At 34.7% G+C, this 20,577-nt stretch overlaps 5 protein-coding genes and 2 long non-coding RNA genes across 9 annotated transcripts; 4 read left to right on the plus strand and 3 right to left on the minus strand.

Annotated features, from left to right (window-relative positions):
• Positions 1–1,134: 1,134 nt before the first annotated feature.
• LOC111470614 (ethylene-responsive transcription factor WIN1-like) lies at positions 1,135–2,028 on the minus strand. The gene is made up of 2 exons (XM_023116177.1): positions 1,877–2,028; positions 1,135–1,797 (listed from the first exon to the last, which is right to left on the minus strand). The coding sequence occupies exons 1-2, from the start codon at positions 1,999–2,001 to the stop codon at positions 1,263–1,265; spliced, it is 660 nt and encodes a 219-aa protein (XP_022971945.1). The 5' UTR covers positions 2,002–2,028; the 3' UTR covers positions 1,135–1,262.
• Positions 2,029–5,411: 3,383 nt separating this feature from the next.
• On the plus strand, positions 5,412–6,123 carry LOC111470637. Its single transcript, XM_023116215.1, has 2 exons — positions 5,412–5,737; positions 5,819–6,123. The coding sequence occupies exons 1-2, from the start codon at positions 5,542–5,544 to the stop codon at positions 6,043–6,045; spliced, it is 423 nt and encodes a 140-aa protein (XP_022971983.1). The 5' UTR covers positions 5,412–5,541; the 3' UTR covers positions 6,046–6,123.
• Positions 6,124–7,120: 997 nt separating this feature from the next.
• LOC111470644 lies at positions 7,121–8,814 on the plus strand. The gene is made up of 3 exons (XM_023116228.1): positions 7,121–7,221; positions 7,782–7,935; positions 8,445–8,814. The coding sequence occupies exons 2-3, from the start codon at positions 7,784–7,786 to the stop codon at positions 8,593–8,595; spliced, it is 303 nt and encodes a 100-aa protein (XP_022971996.1). The 5' UTR covers positions 7,121–7,221; positions 7,782–7,783; the 3' UTR covers positions 8,596–8,814.
• Positions 8,815–9,105: 291 nt separating this feature from the next.
• LOC111470604 lies at positions 9,106–11,410 on the plus strand. Its single transcript, XM_023116167.1, has 5 exons — positions 9,106–9,410; positions 9,813–10,069; positions 10,177–10,276; positions 10,822–10,888; positions 10,975–11,410. The coding sequence occupies exons 1-5, from the start codon at positions 9,133–9,135 to the stop codon at positions 11,026–11,028; spliced, it is 756 nt and encodes a 251-aa protein (XP_022971935.1). The 5' UTR covers positions 9,106–9,132; the 3' UTR covers positions 11,029–11,410.
• Positions 11,411–11,822: 412 nt separating this feature from the next.
• LOC111470622 (EPIDERMAL PATTERNING FACTOR-like protein 1) lies at positions 11,823–14,441 on the plus strand. 3 transcript variants are annotated; one of them, XR_002715084.1, is made up of 2 exons: positions 11,823–12,280; positions 14,106–14,187. XR_002715084.1 is itself a non-coding variant. In XM_023116190.1 (2 exons), exons 1-2 carry the CDS (start codon positions 13,727–13,729, stop codon positions 14,345–14,347), a joined length of 528 nt encoding a protein of 175 aa, XP_022971958.1. In that variant the 5' UTR covers positions 13,572–13,726; the 3' UTR covers positions 14,348–14,441. The 3 variants fall into 3 exon arrangements, 2 of the variants coding, with proteins under 2 accessions (XP_022971958.1, XP_022971966.1); XM_023116190.1 differs by lacking the exon at positions 11,823–12,280 and adding an exon at positions 13,572–13,997 and having other exon boundaries at positions 14,091–14,441; XM_023116198.1 differs by lacking the exon at positions 11,823–12,280 and adding an exon at positions 13,572–13,997 and having other exon boundaries at positions 14,106–14,441.
• Positions 14,442–16,186: 1,745 nt separating this feature from the next.
• On the minus strand, positions 16,187–16,880 carry LOC111470653. The gene is made up of 2 exons (XR_002715088.1): positions 16,831–16,880; positions 16,187–16,735 (listed from the first exon to the last, which is right to left on the minus strand). It is a non-coding gene; the product is annotated as an uncharacterized LOC111470653 (long non-coding RNA).
• A 142-nt stretch (positions 16,881–17,022) lies between these two features.
• On the minus strand, positions 17,023–19,284 carry LOC111470657. Its single transcript, XR_002715093.1, has 3 exons — positions 19,192–19,284; positions 17,954–18,016; positions 17,023–17,130 (listed from the first exon to the last, which is right to left on the minus strand). It is a non-coding gene; the product is annotated as an uncharacterized LOC111470657 (long non-coding RNA).
• Between the last annotated feature and the right edge of the window lie 1,293 nt (positions 19,285–20,577).

Here is a 20,577-nt window from a genome sequence, read left to right on the forward strand (position 1 = left end):
AATTTTTTTTTTTTTTTTTTTTTTTTTTAAGTTTAGTATATTACTTTTATTTTTGAAAATGGTAACAATAATAATATTTGTGCATATTATTAAAAAAAATTAATAATATTATCATTAATTTAACCTTTTATTATATTTCGTATTTAAAATGTTATTAATTTCTCTCTTGTTGATTCAAATACAATTTTTTTTTTTAAATCCTCAATTTTCCCAAAGATGGTAAGAGGAAGATGTTCATTTTTTCTTTTTCATCCCTTTAATTTAATTGATGGACCCAAAATAATATTAAATTTATGTGATATATATACATATAATATTAAATATGAATGAAGGTGTGGGTGAGACCTCCCATTGGGGCATCTAATTTTAGGGTTTAGTTCAAATGGGTCTAATCAGTGTGGTTGAAAGGCTACATGGACCCCAATCAGCTATTATCATATGTTCAACTTAATGCATCCATACTCACATGCTCTTTTAATATCATAAAATACTTTATGGAATTAATTTATTACAACCTTTTAACAAGTTTAATTATTTTATTTTATTTTTTTATATAGTTTGCTAGCTGTGTTCAAGATGATGGAAACATCATAATAATTTTATGCAACTACTTTTAATAAGTCAAGATATGAATCTAATTTTCTTCTATAGTTGTTTGAAAATTCTTTTAATGTAAAATATATTCAATTATTCTCTTTTTTGTATTTTTAACATTTAATTCCCAATAAATACTATATATATTAGAATTCTCCTAAGATAATTTTAAAAAATAAAACAGTCGCCCTAAAATGACCTAAGACAGTAGCACGATCTCTCTCTACTATGTTGTACCCAAATACTCATACGTCCACTAGTTTTTCCCTAGGCATAAAGGTGATGGTCATGCTACAATAGTAGGTGGTCTTGGAGGGTGGCTAGTTGGTTCTCTAAAATGAGGGATTCATTTAGATAACATCTTAGACTCCATAAAAAATCGTCACAAATCACAAATAAATAAATTCCACAAAATTAATCATAATATATTTCAACGATTCTATAGAATAAATTATCGAACGTAACTATCTCTTAATAATTATGAAGTACAAAAGTAAATTAGGTTAAAAAATTTTCTTTTCTTTTTTTTAGTCTAACGACATAAAACTGTTGAACAGATTATGACAGTTTCATCGATATTTTATAGGTTGTTTTTTTTTATAGTGCATGTTTTAAAATATTACAACTTAATTAACAACATAAGATGATATTAGAAATTTGGTTACAAACTAAAGATAAACATCCTTTCCCTGTTGAATCTCAAACATTTGGTTTGGTTCATCATAGCTGATATGAAGCAGTTCCTCCACCATTTGCAAAGCCACCATTCTCTCTTCTTCATCCAACTCCGATGGAATCTCCGCCACTTCCGCCGCCACCGGAGACTGATCAGCCACAACCACACCCATCAGAGACTCTTCCTCGTTGTTATGGCTCTTCTTATTTCCAAGCTCAACAGTCATGACCCAGCTAGATGCCGACCGTGGCCCAGCACGTTTCTGCCACACGCCAATGTTGGAATTCTCAGTGTCGAGCCTCAAGCATGTCATGGACGGCGATGGAGTCCGACAGCATTTCTTGAGCTTAGCTTGCAATATTTCAGACAACCCCTTGGGGGAATCCTTGGTTGTAGTAATGTTGGTGTCATGGGTTGTCGGGAAATTGGTTTTGGCATTACGTCCGCTCATCAAAATTGCAGCTTGATCATACGCTCTTGCCGCTTCCTCCGCCGTCTCAAACGTCCCCAACCAAATCCGCCTCTTCCTGCACGCAATCAAACCACAAATTGATTAAACAATACACACATTTAAAATTTGGGGAAGAAATTAGAAGAATTAATTACAGTAATGGATGACGAATTTCAGAAACCCAAGAGCCCCAATGGCGCTGCCTAACACCACGAAACTTCTTAAACTTGGGCATTGTCAGAGAAGGAAGTACAGAGAGAAGGGGCAGTGGGGGAAACATATAAGAAGGGGGGAATTTACAGACAGTACACTGTCGGCTAACTAAAAGTGATAAAATCCTTAAGAATTTATCAGTGTCACCTAAATCTCTCGCACAAAACAGTGGGAGAAGGACAACATCATTAAAGCATCTTTTTTGATTGAAACATCGCCATAACTTAGATTAGATACTCTGTTACTCGCTCTTTGTCATAAAATTTGGCTTTATTGTGATTGAGCCAAGTGTTGTTTGTTGCTTCGTCTGCCCAAATCTTTGAACTTTATAGTCCGTATACTTCCACGTGAATCATAAAGTAAGAGTGTGGGGAGGGAAATTATTGATGGGATTGATTTGAATGTGGATTAGGTGAAAAGGGTTAAGATGGCTCTAACTTTTGAGGTCATTTCAGGTCAAAACCAACTGCATTGGTGCATAAAGTTTGGGAGATTATTATTTCTACCTCATTTAATCCCAAATCAATGACACTCGAGTAAATTTGTCTGGCTCTTATAACATGATTAAAAAAATGCACCCTATTTTTCAATTGTTAAATTATAATAACTTAATGATTAAAGGTGTTTTGTTTGTATGAGTGTGAAGCAGTAAGTTTGAATCTTTACATGTACGGAAGAAAAAAATAATCCTTTAAACATATAAAGATGAATAATGTCTATTTCAAAATTAACGACTAAATTTATAATAATTAAATAAATGTTGATTGTAATGTTTGAATTTAATAATATGGTTAGATGGGGAAGGTAATCAAATGAAAATGAAAATGAAGTCTACCTTGATTTATCACAAACTCACGACCCAATTTATTACATCCACACACACAAAAAAAAGAGAATATTACATGCTATTGCTAATTATTTATTAATTAAGCTAAAATCATAGCCATTAAGAGAATGACGTCATGCGACTACTTTTTTAATAATAAATCATTAGTTATATTACGAAAAACTATTTATAATTAATTTGGACAAATTTCTATCATTTTCAATTCGCATCTATCAAATCTTTTTAATAAATTAAATTTGTGTAATAATAGCATCTAGGTTTCCTTTCCTTTTCTTTTTTGTTTTCACAAACATGTCAACGAAATTTAGATAAATCTTTCCAAATTTGGAAATATGATAGTATTGTCAATTTTTATTAAATTTTAAAAATATTTATTGACATAAAAGAATTTATAGAAAAATGCACTTATTTTAATTATTAATTAATGTAGTTGGGAGGGTAAATAAAGTGAAATTAATTAATTGTTATTTCACTTATTAGTTATAAGGTGTTTGGTGGAGGTACGTGCATTTAATTAATATTTTTCAGTAACACAGGCCTTTAAGAGGAGATTAGTTTTGATTTAAATAAATATATATTAATTAAGCTGTCGGTTCAAAATTCAAATATTGAGCTTTGGGCCAAAATGCATTTTTTTATCCAATAAATATTTGGGCCTTTCTTTCATGGTCCAAAATGACGTGGCGTGGGCAGGCCCATTCATAATAGATAAAAATAATAATTAAAAAATAAATAAATATAGCCAATTCAAGATTTTAAAAAGGTTTTAATAAATTAAATTAATTATGTATAATTAAAAACGAACAGAAAAAATAAATTAAAAAATTGTTTTAATAATGTAATGAATGAAATGCATGCTTAAATAAACTAATGAAAATATGTGATATTTTTTCAATTAAATAGAGATAATAATCTAATGGTCATAATTAAATAGGTATATATATATATATATATATTAAGTGGGAATAGGAAAGGACGGCACATGGAATTGGCAGAGAAGCGCCTAATAAAGTCAAAGTCAAGTAAAAGGAAAGGGCATGTGATAGTGATGTTATGTTTTAAATTATCATTTAGCTTCTAATTTACTTCTAATTCATATTAACCATAAATATTTTACTTAATTATGCTAAACCTTTGCAAATGGAGTAATGGATAGGATATGGAACCATGGACCCGCCATCCACGTAGCTCATATGTACGACGTGACTAACTTTGGAATGAAACCTCTTCGATAGAGTTGAGTTAAAGATGTGCAATTGATCAATTAATGTAAGGTGTGTGGATGAAATTAACCAAGTTTGGGCATACGTTACTCTTATACTTAATTTTCGTAGTTGTGTTAATCACGACAAATATTAAATAGAAATAGAGTTAGAGCATGTTAAACGTAATACCCACACTAATGTAATTATCTTCTTTAGAGGTTTACTCGACCGCAAAACTAATTATCTCGATATGAATATGCAAACTCATAACTAAATTCTCAGATCAACAGCAAATTTCAAACGGCAGAATTAGATGTTTTTGTCAAAAGACATACTTTTAATGTGTTTTTCAACTTAAAATTGAAGACGTGTGAAAGGATAGAAAGAAAAATGTGGCGAGAATTTGGACAAGGGTTAGAAGTCATTGTCTTGAAGTTGAAATTGAATGTCCTATAAATCCAAACTTCTAAGAGTATAATCGTTCGTTATAAGTCTACTCTTTGTATTCACGAGTATTTACAAAGTAAACTATATTAATCTTTATTTTTCTTTATCTATATCGATGTTTATACCGTTTGTGTCCACAATGATTCAGTACCATCCTTCGATTTATTCTTTGATTTTAATTAAATGAAATAATTATTTTGATAAACTTTTAAATACTTAAAAAGGAACTTTTATTTATTTATATTTTGAAAATAAGATCATAATATAATACTCTTGTTTTAGGTACAGAAATAAAAAAAATTGACTTCACTGTTCACTGTTTCCTTTGAATTATTGCACATGACTTTCTACTTTAAATTTGATTAAGCGATAAGATCCTTTGATTAAACATTTACTATATGATTAAATGATAAGATTCTTTGATTAAACATTTACTATTTAATTTGCACATGGCTTTTTATCATTTTTTTTTTCCTTTCATCTCTAAAATACGTTTTTTTTCCATTAAAAACCACAGACATTAACAATAATTACATGATTAAAAGAAAAAAAAAAAGAGGTTAAAGGGCAAAGCAACGGTCAAAAAGTCGAGAAGTTGAACATTCCGACCAAATTCGAAATATCATAATGGTGGCACGTGTGACATGCACCACAATGCCAGCAAAAAAATTGGTTTGACTGTCCAGCTTGGAAATTATGTTTTTTTTTTCTTTTAAATTTACTTTCCATTTATTGGATTCTAATAAACACACAGAAATTCCTTTTGGCCTAATGTCTCATTATTCAAAATAAATTATTGTAATTAAAAAAAAAAAAAGAGGCAATTCAGCCGTCACAAGTAGCCAAAAATACAAAGCAGAACCAATTTTATAATCATCATCAAATTTCTCTCTTTTTTGTGGGTCCTCAAATTAATTTAAGCAAAATAATATAATTAATAAATTATATATATACGTATAATTTCCAGAATTTGGTAGAAGCCCCTCCCCAACCAAGCAGTAATATTATTTTATTTTTGTTTTATTTTAATTTTAGGCTTCGATTACATCACCCCTTTAATTTCACCTCTCCCTTCTCTGTCCTATCTATAAATCCTCTTGAGTTTTGGATGATTTTGGTGAGAAAAAACAAAGGGATAAAAGGTATGTCTTCGATGATGAACTCGCAGGGAATGGCTCTGGCCACCGCCATGGCGGCTGTCTCCGGCACCGTAATTATTCTCTCCTATTGCATCCAAAAATCCATCCCGATTCACCAAACCCACCACTTTTCTCCACCAGTTCTCCGCTCTTGTATTCCTTCTGGTACGTTTTCAATAACCCATCATGAATTTCTCTGTTTTTTTTGTTTCTTTTCAACTTTTGAGCTAATTCTTCGTTTTTCAGAGACGAGTAAGAAGAAGAAGAAGAAGAAACAGAGTCAGAAAAAGAGGGTTCATTTTGCGAAGGACGTAGTGGATCCAATTGGGAACGGCGAGGATTTTCGAAGGCAGCACGAGATCGCCGCCGCTTCACCGCCTCAAAAGGTCGCCGGAATGCCAGCGAACAGAGCGGCGCTTTACAACAGGATTCTGAGAGATCGCGTTGTTCATAGATACACTTACTCTTGCTGATTTCAGTTTGGAATTTTTCTGTACAAAATTCAAGTTCCACCAAATCTGTGTCTACAATTTTCTTCCCTTTTTTCCCAATTCTCTCCAATTTTAACTATTGGGTGTTGATTAAAATTCAATAATTTTTCGTCAATTATTGGGTAAATTAAAAGAAAGAACGAAAGAAAGAGGAAAAGGGGTTACTTTCTTTTGTTGTTCTTGGGCGACAATAATTGAAGTTTACTTGGTTGTTCGAGCAACTGTAAGCCAACGGTAACGGCTTTTGGGTGGCACTGGCGAAGGGGCCGTCATCCAAAACTTTCAATGAATTTATTATATGGTTAGTGCAGCTGAAAGTTTGAACATGGGCACGTTAGAGATGCTTCCCTTTGGCCGCCCACACCCAATATGATTATTTAATATAAAGCATGGTTTATTTATAATGCAGAGGTTAGGGGGCTTTGAAGGGAGACTAGCTTTGATTTAACGACACCCATTTGGCAAAAGGGCCCCTGGAAAATAACAAAATTGTCGTTCGAAGCCCCTCAAAATTGCGGAAATTGTAGTCTCGGAATGTGACTTATTTGGGCAGGCCATGTGTGGGTGGTGCAACATGTTTGTGGGTTGAAATTGGGGTAAGATTGGGACAACCAAACCGAATATGCCCAGAGATATCAAAAATAAATAAAATATTAAATTTTATTATAAGACATTTAAAAATTAGGTTTGATTTGAAGTTTGTGTTGAGAATTGTTGAGAGGACTTCTCGTATTTATTAATTAAATAAATGATTAAAATATTATATTTTTTAAATCAACCAATGGTATAACGAGATCACAAGAAAATAAGCTTATTTTTTTTACTTAATTTCTTTTAATATTGTTATTTTTCAATACAATAAAAGATATAAATCTCTAATTTCAAAAAAATGAAATACATGCTAATTATACTTATTTTATAATTTATTAATTACAAATCAAAATAACTTTAAACAAAATATAAAATAAATAAATATTTGAAGGTAGGCTTATTAAAGTTAATAGATCAAAGTTTAAGATATTTCGGATGAATTTTAAAATTAATTTAGGAAAAAAAAAAAAGAAAATAGAATGGCCGAGACTCGGAAGAATAAAGCTTGAAACCGCATTTTTACCTTCACTTACAACTCTGCTGGACGCCGTCGCTCTCGATTTGAAGGTACTACTCTTCTAAAATTATTCTTCTTCTTCCTTAAGATTTGCCTCGATAATACTTACTGGATCATCCTTATCTTTTTCCTTGTTAGATTTTGCTGTCAATGGATTCTAGGGTTTAGGGTTTTGTATTGATTTCTGTTTTAACATTTTTCAATATCCGTAACAACTTTTGTAAATCGCTCGGGAAATCTGAACTTTAAGTACTGATTTATACCTATTTCCAAGGCTTCTTGTTCTGATTTATGCGTTCTGTTCTCTTTCCATTTGTTCTTTACGCATAGGTTGCTTGTTTCGATTAGTCTTCTCCGAGTTTTTGATTTTGAATGATTCAAGTAAGAATTCCTTACTATGTTGAAGAGTAGGGCTCATTGGGTTTCTACAAATCCTCTGATGTCTGTCGGGAAGAATTCCTTACAGAGTTTTGCCTTGTAGATCCATGATTTGGCCATTTTGTGCTTTCAGTGTATCCGTTCTCTTTTCTTTAATTTCATTGTTGGAATTGACAATAGTGAGATGTGATAATTTTACATCGCATTTGACTGCCGCTTTTCCTTCATACAGTCATGAAAGTTCGTGCTTCAGTGAAAAAGATGTGCGAGTTTTGTAGGACGGTGAGGCGTCGAGGTCGAGTATATATATACTGCTCTTCCAATCCCAAACACAAGCAACGCCAAGGCCTATCAACATTTGCAAGTGAAGCTCCATCTCCTTCCTTGTAAGCTTCCCTTTCTTTTTTATTTGGGTGTTGTCTATTATTAGTCTTGTACAATTTAAACAATCTGTTAAAGATGGAAAACTCTTAAGAATTATGTAATTTGCTTAACTTAAGGACGGACAATTTATTACTTGGGAGTAATGTATGAATGTAGTTCAGTTTATGTAAAACATAAATGGCTGAATTTGTTAATGTAAAATTGTGTTCTTCAGCACCGAAAAGTGTTTCTTTTTTGTTCTAATGTGAGGATGAAGCTGAGGCCAGATTCTTGGAAATTAGTAGCTTAAGTTTGACACTCATAAGTCTTCTTCTAGTTCCATCCTCTACGGTGGAGCTGGAGATTAATTTTGGGGATTGACGAAAGTCATTTTTCCATTTTCATGATTAATAAGCTCAGTACACTTTTTGTTCACATATCCGTATATGGTATGAATGGTATGCAGGTTTTAACTTGGGATTAATCACATGATTCTTGTAACGAAATGCATTAAAGTTCGCTCATTTTTCAGGTTCTCCAGAAGTGAGGTGAAGGAAAAGATTCTTCCCAGTCATAGCTCGCGAACAGGGCTAGCCTCTCTCATCCCCCAAAAGCACGAGCCAACAATGCTGTTTGGTTGGAGAATGGGTCTGGCTTCAATTCTATGGAAGAAACAAAATTAGAGCTTAGTCGACACAAGGACTGATTTTGAGTGCCATGGCAATGCGCGGCTGCTACATTGATTATTAATAGTTACTCTTTGAACTTCTTTCGTGATAAAAGATGAAGCACTTCTGCTCTCAGATTTGTTCTATTTGAATTGGTTTTGATACTTAGAATGGGAGGAATAGATGGTGTTACTTACTTTGGATATCAAAATAACGTTTAAACAATTTTTGACCTGCAAAGTTTGAAGTTGTAAACGTCGAAGGCACAGTAAACGCTTAGCAAATCAAAGAAAATAAGATTTCTAATGTAACTTGAAGACTGAAAAATAAAAATCGAATTCCATTACGATCCAGGAACTTGTTTTAAATGGTGAATTTGAGTTCGCAATGTGTTAAAAATGGGATATGAGTGAAGTTGGAAGCAGTAGAAGAAAAGAAATGACTGTTTTTTTTTGGTGTTAATAATAGCAAGCAGTGGATGGATAGTGGGGGCCAGAGCCACACAAAAGGTGCGTATAAACCACCAATTGAACAATCCATTTCTCCATTTCGATGCCCATCTCTTCTCTGAATTTCTCGGAAACAACCCACCAATTTTCTATTTTGGTATTTAGTTTCCACTCCCCACTCGACTTTCCCCTTTTCCCCTCATCCAACTTCCTGCTTTCTTGCCCCAACTCTACTCCATCTCTCGCCAGTTACAGGTTCTTAGCTTCACTCTCGTTTTCCCTGAATCGATGCCCTTCTCTGCGCTTTTGGCTTAATATCAACATGGTTATGCTTAATAGTTCCTTCGCCGCCTGGATCAGCCGCTTGTTCGCTTGCATGGGGTAAGTTCTCGATTTTCCTCATCTATCGTTCATTGCGGTCTTGTAAAGGAGTTGTTATATTTGCTTCTAATGGAGTTTTGTGATGACCCTTTTGTGTAATCCATGGAATTGCTTCTGTTTTCTGGCTTCCTGAATAGTGGGCCATCTCCTTTTTCCTTCTTTTGCCAAGAATTTCACTATTTCAACTGTAATGTTTAATCCAAACGAAGCAAGGGGCATGGGGGAAGTTGTGGGATTTCATGTTCTTTTGGATTGCTGGTATTAATGTGAATTCCTGAAGTAACTATGAACGAAACTAAGTTTATTAAGATTCAAAGTTCGAAACCATTCCACATTCTTGGTAATGTTTTTGCTGCAATTTTATAGCATATATAGTGCTTTATTAGGTTTATAACAGTGCAGGGGTTGTTTTGGATGCTGCACTAAACCAACACCTATTATTGCTGTGGATGAGCCATCTAAGGGATTAAGAATTCAAGGACGAGTCGTTAAGAAACGTAGCATATCTGACGGTTTTTGGAGCACAAGCACATGTGATTTGGATAATAGCACCATTCAATCTCAACCAAGCATCTCCTCTATCAGTACATCAAACCTCACGCTCACTCATAGCAATGTTGGTGCCAGTGTGAGCAACCCTTCTGAATTTGTAAACCATGGCAAGTTTCCCTTCTGAATTCGTAAACCACGGCGGTTAGATCGCAATTGCTCATTCAAACCTGCTCAACATAGCAACAAACCATTTGCTCATTTTCTTTGCTTTCAGGTCTTCTTCTCTGGAATCAGAACAGGCTGCAGTGGATTGGTAATAGTAGTAGCAGCAAGACAACAGATCAAACTCAACTAAAACGGAAGGCAAAAATCAGGTCAGTTCACCAAATGTCTCTGCATTCCAAAATTGCTGCCACCGTTTGTAAGCTCTCGTTAAGTGCTATCTTGTGAGATCCCACATCGGTTAGAGAGTGGAACGAAGCATTCCTTATAAGGGAGTGGAAACTCCTCCCAAATATACGCATTTTAAAACTGTGAGGTTGACAACAATACATAACGGGCCAAAGTGGATAATATCTACTAGCGGTGGCCTTGGGTTGTTACAAATGATATCAGAGCCAGACACCGGACGGTGTGCTAGCAAGGACGCTGGGCTCCCAAGGAAGGTGGATTGTGAGATCCCACATCAGTTGGAAAGGGGAACGAAACATTCCTTACAAGGGTGTGGAAACCTCTCCCAAATAGACGCGTTTTAAAACCGTGAGGTTGACAGCGATACGTACCGGGCCAATGCAGACAATATCTACTAGCAATAGGCTTAGACCGTTACTGTAGTGATACAAAAATCTAGAACTAAAATTTTTGGTGGAGATCCTATTAAATCTTCATTCGATGCGTGTATATATGCATTTGCTTGCAGTTGGCGTGCAACATATGACAGTTTACTGAGTACAAGACAATGTTTTCCCCATCCAATTCCTCTGGCTGTAAGTTTGGTGTTGCAAGTATTGTCATTTCTTTCTCCATTGGTTTCATTGTAAGACTAAGAACTTTAAGAACTTCATTTTAACAGGAAATGGTGAAGTTTCTTGTGGAAGTATGGGAACAGGAGGGCCTATATGATTGAGAATGCTTCGTTTATTTTGGATATATTCCTTGAATCCTTGGGAGGAAGCTTCTTAGTACAGATTTCCAAAAAGAGAATAAAGGCTGTTTTTCTTCTTCTTCTTACCTTTATCAATCCTCCATTCATCCTGCATTTTTCAGCTGTACAAATTTATGAACACCAGAAAAATCCATTTTCTGTGTATTCTTCTTCCTTTTTCTTCACTGTTCATATTATGCATAAAAACTCGAAAATCTCCATCACTGCTGCTCAAAGTAAACTTTGTAATAATGTGAATTTACATGTATAGTTTGGTGACTTTGATGGGATTTTTTGTGGGTACTATTCTATGTTTCTGTATGGTATGTTATTGGTTGGTATGAGATAGAGATGGATTCTTATATTATAACGGGATTTAAGTAGCCATCTTCTTTTCTCCCATGCCCCTAACAAGACGAAGAATCTCCATTTAAGTGGGGAACATGGAGGGAGCGGAGGAAAAGAAATAGAAAAGCATGTGATCTATATCAAGTTCTTCTGTATCAACTCGACCCAAATCACTCACTAAAAAGATTCATTTTTTAGTTTTTGATACACAAAACATCTAGATAGCTTACATTATTGAATATATGCTATTCACATCGGTTATTAATTACTCAAGTATTTCGTATTAAATTAAAGGATGAGGCAGTGAGGTAGCAACTACCTCGAAATTAAGAGGATTGTGACCAAAATGTGTTGTATCATTTGTTGGGTCTTTTATATAATTGTCCAAAAAATGTAGGAAAGGGTCAACCCAAAATGAACTACGAATCATTTCAACAAGTGGTCTCTTGATGCCTCTGTTTTCCTCATGCCTACTCTCCTTAATTTCACTGCTGAGTTTCTGGGTTAAGTGTTATTCTCTGATTTATAATGCCCATCTCAACAAATTATACTCAACTTCGCTCTTTGATCGATTAGGGAATGATGAATTAGTAACAGCTTATTTGGGTGCTCAAAGTCTGAGAATCTTTGTCCTGTTTCTGATGATATTGAAATGCGGAGTGGTTGTCGATACGCAGTTGCATAGGTTTTGGTGCTGCAAGGCTAGCCATGGTTGGAAGATTGTGCCCTCAGCTTCAGCATCTTGACCTTGTGGGCTCAATGGTTTAACTGATGCAGTGCTGCTTCCTCTACTGGTAGTCCATCAGCAGCAGAGCTCAATTGAAGTTGTGGAGATGCGACATCCTTGTATGAACAAGGGACCAAGCAGCTGAATTCCCTGAGAAAGGTGTTCCTTCAATTGAATCTTCATTAGATTATGGTAATAAATGCTGTCTTTGTGCGTGCATCCATTTAGAGTTTGAGGCTCCATTGAGCTGCTGAAGCGCTTGTCATATGGTACATGTTGGTACATATGGCAAAAGGCTAAAAGGCAAGCAAATTGAACAAATGGCTATGAGATCTCTCATCTCACCGTCGGTCAGTGGTGGATGAGAGAAAGCAGAAGCACAATGGGGACAGAGAGGGGACCCTCCAAGCGTAGGGTACCCTAAAATGATGTTAGCATAACATGGGGTTGTAAAGTGGTTGGCCTGAGAATCTGAATTTGCAGTTTGGGACAGCAGCTTCCATTAGATTGGATTATTCAGCAGTGGCATATGCATATATCAACTCCACACCAGCCTTCTCTTCTTTTCAACACCTTTCATTACTTAAATATTCTCACCCTTCACATCCTTTTCAATTCTTTTCAAAAACAAATGATATTGAACTTGAATGTGTTGGTCCAAGTCCACTACCCGTAGACGTTATTTTCGTTGGGTCTTCCCTCTCGGATTTCTCTTCAAAGTTTTAAAACGCATTCACTAGGGAGAGGTTTTCACACTTTCGTAAAAAATGCTCCGTTCCTCTCTCCCACCGATGTGGGATCTCACAATCCGCACTCCCCTTAGGAGTCCAACGTTTTCTCTGGCACACTGTTTGGTGTCTGGCTTTGATACTATTAGATTGTGATGATAGTACAACATGGGCTTGTAAAGGAAAAGTTCAAAGAGGACATTATCTGCTAGCGGTGGCTTGGACTGTTACAAATGGTATCAGAGTCAAGATATGGGGCGGTGTGTCAGTGAGGACGTTAGACCCTTAAGGAGGGTGGATTGTGAAATCCCGCATCGTTTGGAGAGGGAACGAAACATTCCTTATAAAGGTGTGGAAACCTCTCCCTAGTAGACGCGTTTTAAAACTGTAAGGCTGATGATGATACGTAAAGAGTTAAAAAGGACAATATCTGTTAGCGGTAAACTTGAACCTTGAACCGAATGCATGCAATAAAATATGAAATGGGTAATTAAACAGCATATATTAAAGAATAGGGAATAGAAGGCCAAATAATTGCAGTGTTATAGGTAAAGCTTTAAATGAAGGGAAGATGGAGAACTAAATAGAAAGCAAACAAAAACAAAAGTCCTTTTTCTAGGCAATAGACCTCTGTTTCTTTGTACCTCTGCATAACTACATTTCCCATAACTCTTCAGTCCTTAGACATAAAGTTTATATTTTTTTTTCTTATAAAAAAGAATCTTTTAATCTCGACCCACTTTTGCAATGGCTTCATAATGTATTAGCCATTAATTGATATCAATTTATTAAGTATTCACGAGTCAACTCAAGCATAACTTGAATATTCGAGACATACCTGAGGTTCGAATCTCTCTCTCTTCTCTCTCAAAAGGAAATGAAAAGAGAAGGGATTGATTTATTCAATTGGGACCCCCAAGAACAGAGAGATGCAGTGCTGAAGCAAGACAAAGGCTATACCATTTCCTTTCACTGTAGCAATTTTGTCAACACTTCACCACCATCACTTCAATTCTCTGAACCCTTTTTTCCCATTTCAACACTCCAATCTTTCTCTCATTCTCTCACTCAAAATATGGCTTTAAACAATTCCCTCTTTCTCATTCTCCCTCTCATATTCTCCCTCTCTGTCTTTCTCCCCACATCAGGTAATTATCCCCACATAATTCCTAATCCAACTTCCAGACATGTTTATATTCATATGTGTTCATAATTTTCTTAATTTTGTTGGGTGTTCTTAGTTTTGGGAATCACAGGGAATGAAGATTCAAAGCAGAAGGAATTGGCTATTGGGTCAAGGCCACCAAAGTGCTTCAACAAGTGCTTAAATTGCAAGCCATGTGTAGCTGCTTTGGTCATTTCTCAGCGCCTCAAAGGTTATGATAATAACAACGGTGGTGTTGTTTCTAATATGGAGGCGGCTCAAGTTCCCAAAGATGATGCCTATTATCTTCTCTCATGGAAATGCAAGTGTAAAGATAAGTACTTTCAACCTTGAAAAACATAAAAACACTTCCATTTTTCATTGTTTCACCCAAATTTTTATGTATGCCTATGTATCATAATATAGTGATTGTTGAGAGGGAGTTTTTTTTTTTTTTTTTTTTTTTTTTTTTTTTTTTTTTTTTTTTTTTTTTTTTTTTTTTTTTTTTTTTTTTTTTTTTTTTTTTTTTTTTTTTTTTTTTTTTTTTTTTTTTTTTTTTTTTTTTTTTTTTTTTTTTGTGCTTTTTCTTCTGCTCTCTTTGTTCAAGGGAATGGAACTGAATGTAAATTTACAAGATTTTGATTTGAAAAACATGTGGGCATTAAGTGTGGAATGTATGAGTATTTAATGCATATAAGTTAGTTGTTTTCGTTGAATCAAATGAATGGATTGCTCATAAACTGTCCATTGGACCACTCTACTGTTCTTTTTACCCTTTTCAAGCATTAATATTCAGTAAAGTTATCGCCTTTTGATCAAATTAGCCTCAAACTCAAAAGGGTAAGCATAAGAATGTTCAAAAGAAAGAGAGAGGATGTGAAGAGACATAAGTTTGTAATTATTTGAGATTATCTTGATGGGTTAATGTCTAGTAATCCTGTGGTTGAATGGTCATAGTCATGCTACTGTGCTTGTCCCGACCAGTTTTAGAGCTGCAGCTAAGCAAATCTTTGAATTTAAAGCTCGTTTCTTCACAGCAGATGAAAAATGGGTCTGAAATGAATCAACCATTGTTTTTATATTCAACTTAGACATGATAGCAGCAGCAGAAAGAGAGCTATGTTTCTTATGTACATGTTCGATCTTTGAGATTCCATACCGGTTGAAAAGTGAACGAAACATTATTTACAAGGGTGTGGAAACCTCTAACATACGCATTTTAAAAACTTTGAAAGGAAGTCCGAAAGGGAAAGTCCAAAGAGAACAATATCTATTAACGGTGGGCTTGAGCTATTATAAATGGTATCAAAGCCAGACATCGATGATGTTGAACCCTCGAAGCCATATCGGTGGATGTTGGGCCCTCAAGGGAGTATCAAAGCAATGTGCCGGCGAGAATGTTGAGTCTTGAAGGTGGTGGATTGTGACCCATATCAATTGGAGAGTAGAACGAAATATTCCTTGTAAGGGTGTGGAAACTTCTCCCTAACATACGCGTTTTAAAACTTTGAGGAAATATAGCGAAGGAAAAGTCCAAAAAAGACAATATCGGCTAGCAGTGATTCTAAACAGTTACTTGTTACTTGTATATATATTCAGAGAGATAGCCCGTCAAGTCCAACCACAAAAGTTTTGAGACCTCGTGCAGAAGATAAGAGAAGGCAAAATGATGTAATATGTATTCGAAATGTTCCCATCATATTGGCAAATTCAATGTGATAGGACCATATTAACGACTGTGTCGTCAACGACATGACATTTTACCTTATTTTTCGTCATCATCGAGTGAATGGGTTATGCCTTCGCCTCGAGGCGGTGTTCACTAGTTTAGCTCACAATGGCGAATTATTGTTTTGGGGTTCTTTAGATTATGATGAAGTTTCAAACTTTAGTTGTACTTTGGCTTGAAAAAAGGGAAAAGGAAAGCCGCAGATTCTGACATGCCTCCATCATTCGTGTACTATGATCAGTGATATGTGTTGCATTTAAAACCACAGGAGTTCTTTATTACTTTTTTAATGTTGAACGACCAGTTTTTCAGACGTACTATTAGAAGCTAGAAGATAATTTGTGCTATAAAATGTAGTTTATGGCTTAAGAATTATGATCTAATGATTTGTTAATGTAGTTAGTGATCAATTGTCAATCCCCAAAAGAACACAATTTCTCTGTTATTCTTATAAACAGACCTGCTGTGAGAACAACAATAGCATAAAGAATCTATTAAAACATGTCGGTATAGCTCAATTAGTTAAGGTATATATCCTTAACGAGAGCTAAAAGATTCAAATCTACACACTTCCGGTGTTATATATATCATTTGCAGCTTAGCCCCTTTTGTTTTCTAAGTCATAATAGCATATACAAAGTTCAGATCATGGACAAAGGGAAGCTTCATGAGCACCTGCTGCATCATTGATAGAAGTATCTCATCATGATGAACAGCTTTTGGGCAATAAGTATGTAACCAAGCAGGGCCTTCAGTTCCCCACACTCTCAGATGGTTTTCAGATGATGTTTTATAGCTTGGCACAGAAATTCTTGTAGAAATACAGTAAGGCCACACAAATAAGAAATTGCAGCCTGTGACAATAGATGTATATAAAGGATTTAGGCCTCCCTATGTCTTTCTGCATACCAATATTTAGTTGTATAAAATTACCTTGTGATATACTATGAGATTACCTCCAGCACAACTGCAAACTGTGCATCCCTGTGTCCAATCCTTCTTTGCAACCTCGTCTGTAAGAAAAATTTAAACTTAAGATTACTATGTAATTCCAAAACTATGTCATAGTTAAAATTCGTCCATCATGAAGGAAGAATAATAGTTAAACCTTCAATTACGTAAGTGGACACTCGAATCCATTGCTTCTGCTACAGCTTCAATGGTTGACATTATGAAGTTAGATATCTATTGTAGACGTTGTCATCTAAAGAACATTTTTGTATCACACAGAATGGTTTCCCATGGATAAAGATGAGCTAGTAATTCAAATCTGAGGGTGATGGAAAATTTGGAAACGTGCCTTGTTGTTTAGGGTGGGGAGATCCGTCTATGACAATGGAAGATGTCCAGCCATTAGTGCATAGAGGATGTCTGCAGCTGCACCATCATAACCCTGACCTCCAAGAACCTGCAGCCTATGTAATAATTTAAAAAACTGTATGATAAAAAAGACATTAACGTATTCCTGGCAGAAAGAAACAAGATATAATCATTCGCAATCTAATGAATGGAACCACCTACTTATGAGCATTTTATCGATATACAGTACATTACTTCTGGAGACAGTGCACTCAGTCCAAATTCAGAAACCTTCCAGATTTCAAGGAAATATAGGATTAATAAGGAACAGAGCACATGAATTCTTTTTGTCCAAGACTATGAATTTTATCCCTCTATTTAAAAGTTTGCACCTTAATGTCCCAGTGGTGCACACCCTTGTTGTGACAATGAGCAAGTGCACCTATCAGTTGTTGAAGGTATCGTCTAGACTAAATTTTGTGAAGCTTCTTCTGAAGAACCTGTGCAGATCAATACACATAATAGTAGTTGTACGGTTTCAATATTTACCAATCTAATGTAAAGAAGGAGATAACAGTATTCCGTTGAAAACGGCCAAAGTCCAACCGCTAGCAGATATTGTTATCTTTAAACTTTCTCTTTTAGGCTTCCCTTCAAGGTTTTTAAAACGCATCTGTTAGGAAGAGGTTTCTACACTCTTACAAAGAATATTTTGTTCTCCTCTCCAATCCGTGTAGGATTTTACAGTTTACAACGAGAGACAAACTTAAGAATAATATATATCTTTGCCCGGCTAGCAGAGCGCCTGTGGAATTTAGGGGGAGATAGAAAACCATAGAGAAAAGGAACATCATACATGATGCCAGCAGGAAGCCAACTACAGATAACTCCTACGAATTATGTGATATTACGTCATGAAGTCATGAACGTACCTGATGCAGACGGGCAATATGTAGATGCCTAACAATTTTCATAACTGATATCTCCCTCTTAATCTGAAAGAGAAATTAAATTAACAAAAAGATTTAGATCATGAAACAAAGGGCAAGTAACATTATGTGTGTGTGTGTGTAATGACAGCATCCTTCCAGAACATGCACGTCGCAGGCTTCTTTAATTCCTGACTTTAAAGGGCAGACCCCTCCACGCAATTCCTGAGTTTGTTCATTTCTTGATTTCTTTGAGTAATTTTTCAATCATTAGGAAATAATTAGGAAATAATATGCGAGATCCTACATCGAATCGATTGGAGAGAAGAACAAGTGCCAACAAGGACGTTGGCCCCAAAAAGGATAGATTGTAAGATCTCACATCGGGTTGAAGAGGAGAACTAATCATTCTTTATACAAGGGTGTGAAAATCTCTCCCTAACAGACATGTTTTAAAAACCTTGAGGTAAAGCCCGAAAGGAAAAGTCCAAAAAGGAACAATATCCACTAGCGGTGAGCTTCGACGGGTCTTGGACGGTAAATGACTAGATTTCTGAGAATGGCAGAGCTTAAACCATGGCAAAAGGCATCTCCAGATACAGACAATCCTTATTAGAGTGATAAGCAAAATGAATCTTCAAGTAAGTAAAGAATCCATGTGCCTTACCTCCACAATCGTTTATATATCTTTTCTTTACACTACCAAGCGAAATTAATGCGCAAATTAACAGGTAAGATATCCAGTTTGTACTTCAGTTAAGGGAGAGTGGGGTTCAAAATTGATTAACAAGAAGCCTGGATTGAATAATACAATTGGTTGGGCATCGAGTTGATACTAAATGCATATGCTGACCCTTTACATGAACATGGCACAGAGAGTCGCATCATGATCGCATTACCCAGAAGAAAATGCAATCCGCCATGGTTTTCAACTAAAGAAAAGAAATATCCATAAGCAATAGCATCCAACGTGACAGAAAAAACATCAACAAAAATTATCAAATAAGAAAAGGTAAGTTCTCAACTATTTTATTCCAAAACACAAATCGGCGTGAGCTGAACAGCCGAGCCTAAAATGGAATTCGAACAGTACACCTCAGCTTTGAGCAAAGACAATAGCAATCAATTTTGTATACTTATCCACCTATTTCACTTAATTAGATTTAGAGCCAAAATGTGAGGAGCATCTTGAAGAACAATAATTCAGAGAACTGATGACAAAACGCCGGTGAGATGCATACCAGAATTTACTTCATCCCCGGAGGAGCAACTGTGAGTACTGGAACGAAAATAATGGATCTGGTAAAAGAAAAAATGGAGGTGATTTTTTTTTCTTAAACGGGAGAACCAAATAAAATGTTTAAAAAATAAATACCCTCATTATTAATACAATGTTTAAAAAATAAATACCTTGCTGTAATAACGCCACTAATGTTTATAAAAGAGACAGTTACATTTCTAAAAATTTAAGAATATTAACATTATTTTTAAAAGTCAATGAATATTTTTTAAATATTTTTTAAATGGTTACTAAGTATTTCATATATATATTAACAATAATGATATTTTTAAAAAATTAAACAAATTTAAAGGTATTTTTTTAAGTTTTTAAACAGTTCAAACATATTAGTAAAATTATTTTGAGTAATTTTTTAAACCGTCTTAAAAAGAATTTTATAAATATTTTTCTAACTTTTTAAATTTTTAGAATTTTTTTTATAATTAAATTGTATTATTGAAACTTTTATAAATTAAAAAAAAATATATATATATATATATTTTTTGGAGAGAAAAATCAAAGTTCGGTCATATTTTTATTAGTAAGTCTATAATAAATGTGATGCCACGCTGGACAATCCAAACTTTTGTATTTCGCCCTCCTTTTGTACCATCGCTAAAATGTGAATTTATTTGAGCTTCCAAGCCAGCCCATTACCAAGCTTGGAAAGCCCATTTAACAGCTCGTTACTGGGCCCATTACCAAGCTTGGAAAGCCCATTTAACAGCTCGTTACTGAGCTCATTACCAAGCTTGGAAAGCCCATTTAACAGCTCGTTACTGAGCCCATTACCAAGCTTGGAAAGCCCATTTAACAGCTCGTTACTGAGCTCATTAATCTACCCTATATCAATTAATCACCCATATTGGTATGATTCGGATAGACGTAATTATGCAATTTATTTGTAGTCAATTCTCCATCAAAACTAAAATGTATTTGACATGTTGATAAATTTTTATTCATTTTCAAGTCTTAAATGTACAAGTTTTAATTATTAGTAGGTTATGCGATGTGAATTATTTTGATTTAAATTTGACGTTAGTTTTTTAGTAATCTTAATTAATATTCTAATATTTTGTTTAACCATTTCTTCATACTTCAAAACCTATCTATCGACAAGAAAGAAACCACGAGCTATGGTGGGGTCCATTTGGGGAGATTCTTCTTTCTTATTGAAAGATGAAAAAGGTGATGAAAAAATGAACGGTCTTAAATGTCTGTAAGAAAATCAGTGAAATAGCAAATTGACTAAGAACAAATGACTCGAATATGATATATTAATTAATAATTATTTGTCTGGAAAAGTTCCGTTCCATATATTACAAGGATAAAATAAACAAATAGATTT

This window comes from Cucurbita maxima, unplaced genomic scaffold (assembly GCF_002738345.1).
Source record: "Cucurbita maxima cultivar Rimu unplaced genomic scaffold, Cmax_1.0 Cma_Scf00002, whole genome shotgun sequence".
Taxonomy (NCBI): domain Eukaryota; kingdom Viridiplantae; phylum Streptophyta; class Magnoliopsida; order Cucurbitales; family Cucurbitaceae; genus Cucurbita; species Cucurbita maxima.

Excerpts from the sequence above, each read along its gene's own strand:
- LOC111470644 (XM_023116228.1), top strand. The coding sequence starts at position 7,784 with ATGAAAGTTCGTGCTTCAGTGAAAAAGATGTGCGAGTTTTGTAGGACG. Across the intron at positions 7,936-8,444 it reads GAAGCTCCATCTCCTTCCTT|GTTCTCCAGAAGTGAGGTGA; the intron begins GTAAGCTTCCCT and ends CTCATTTTTCAG.
- LOC111470614 (XM_023116177.1), bottom strand. The coding sequence starts at position 2,001 with ATGTTTCCCCCACTGCCCCTTCTCTCTGTACTTCCTTCTCTGACAATG. Across the intron at positions 1,798-1,876 it reads GAAATTCGTCATCCATTACT|GAAGAGGCGGATTTGGTTGG; the intron begins GTAATTAATTCT and ends GATTGCGTGCAG.
- LOC111470622 (XM_023116190.1), top strand. The coding sequence starts at position 13,727 with ATGAAAAGAGAAGGGATTGATTTATTCAATTGGGACCCCCAAGAACAG. Across the intron at positions 13,998-14,090 it reads TGTCTTTCTCCCCACATCAG|TTTTGGGAATCACAGGGAAT; the intron begins GTAATTATCCCC and ends GGGTGTTCTTAG.
- LOC111470604 (XM_023116167.1), top strand. The coding sequence starts at position 9,133 with ATGCCCATCTCTTCTCTGAATTTCTCGGAAACAACCCACCAATTTTCT. Across the intron at positions 9,411-9,812 it reads CGCTTGTTCGCTTGCATGGG|GGGTTGTTTTGGATGCTGCA; the intron begins GTAAGTTCTCGA and ends ATAACAGTGCAG. Across the intron at positions 10,070-10,176 it reads TTCTGAATTTGTAAACCATG|GTCTTCTTCTCTGGAATCAG; the intron begins GCAAGTTTCCCT and ends CTTTGCTTTCAG.
- LOC111470637 (XM_023116215.1), top strand. The coding sequence starts at position 5,542 with ATGATTTTGGTGAGAAAAAACAAAGGGATAAAAGGTATGTCTTCGATG. Across the intron at positions 5,738-5,818 it reads CCGCTCTTGTATTCCTTCTG|AGACGAGTAAGAAGAAGAAG; the intron begins GTACGTTTTCAA and ends TTCGTTTTTCAG.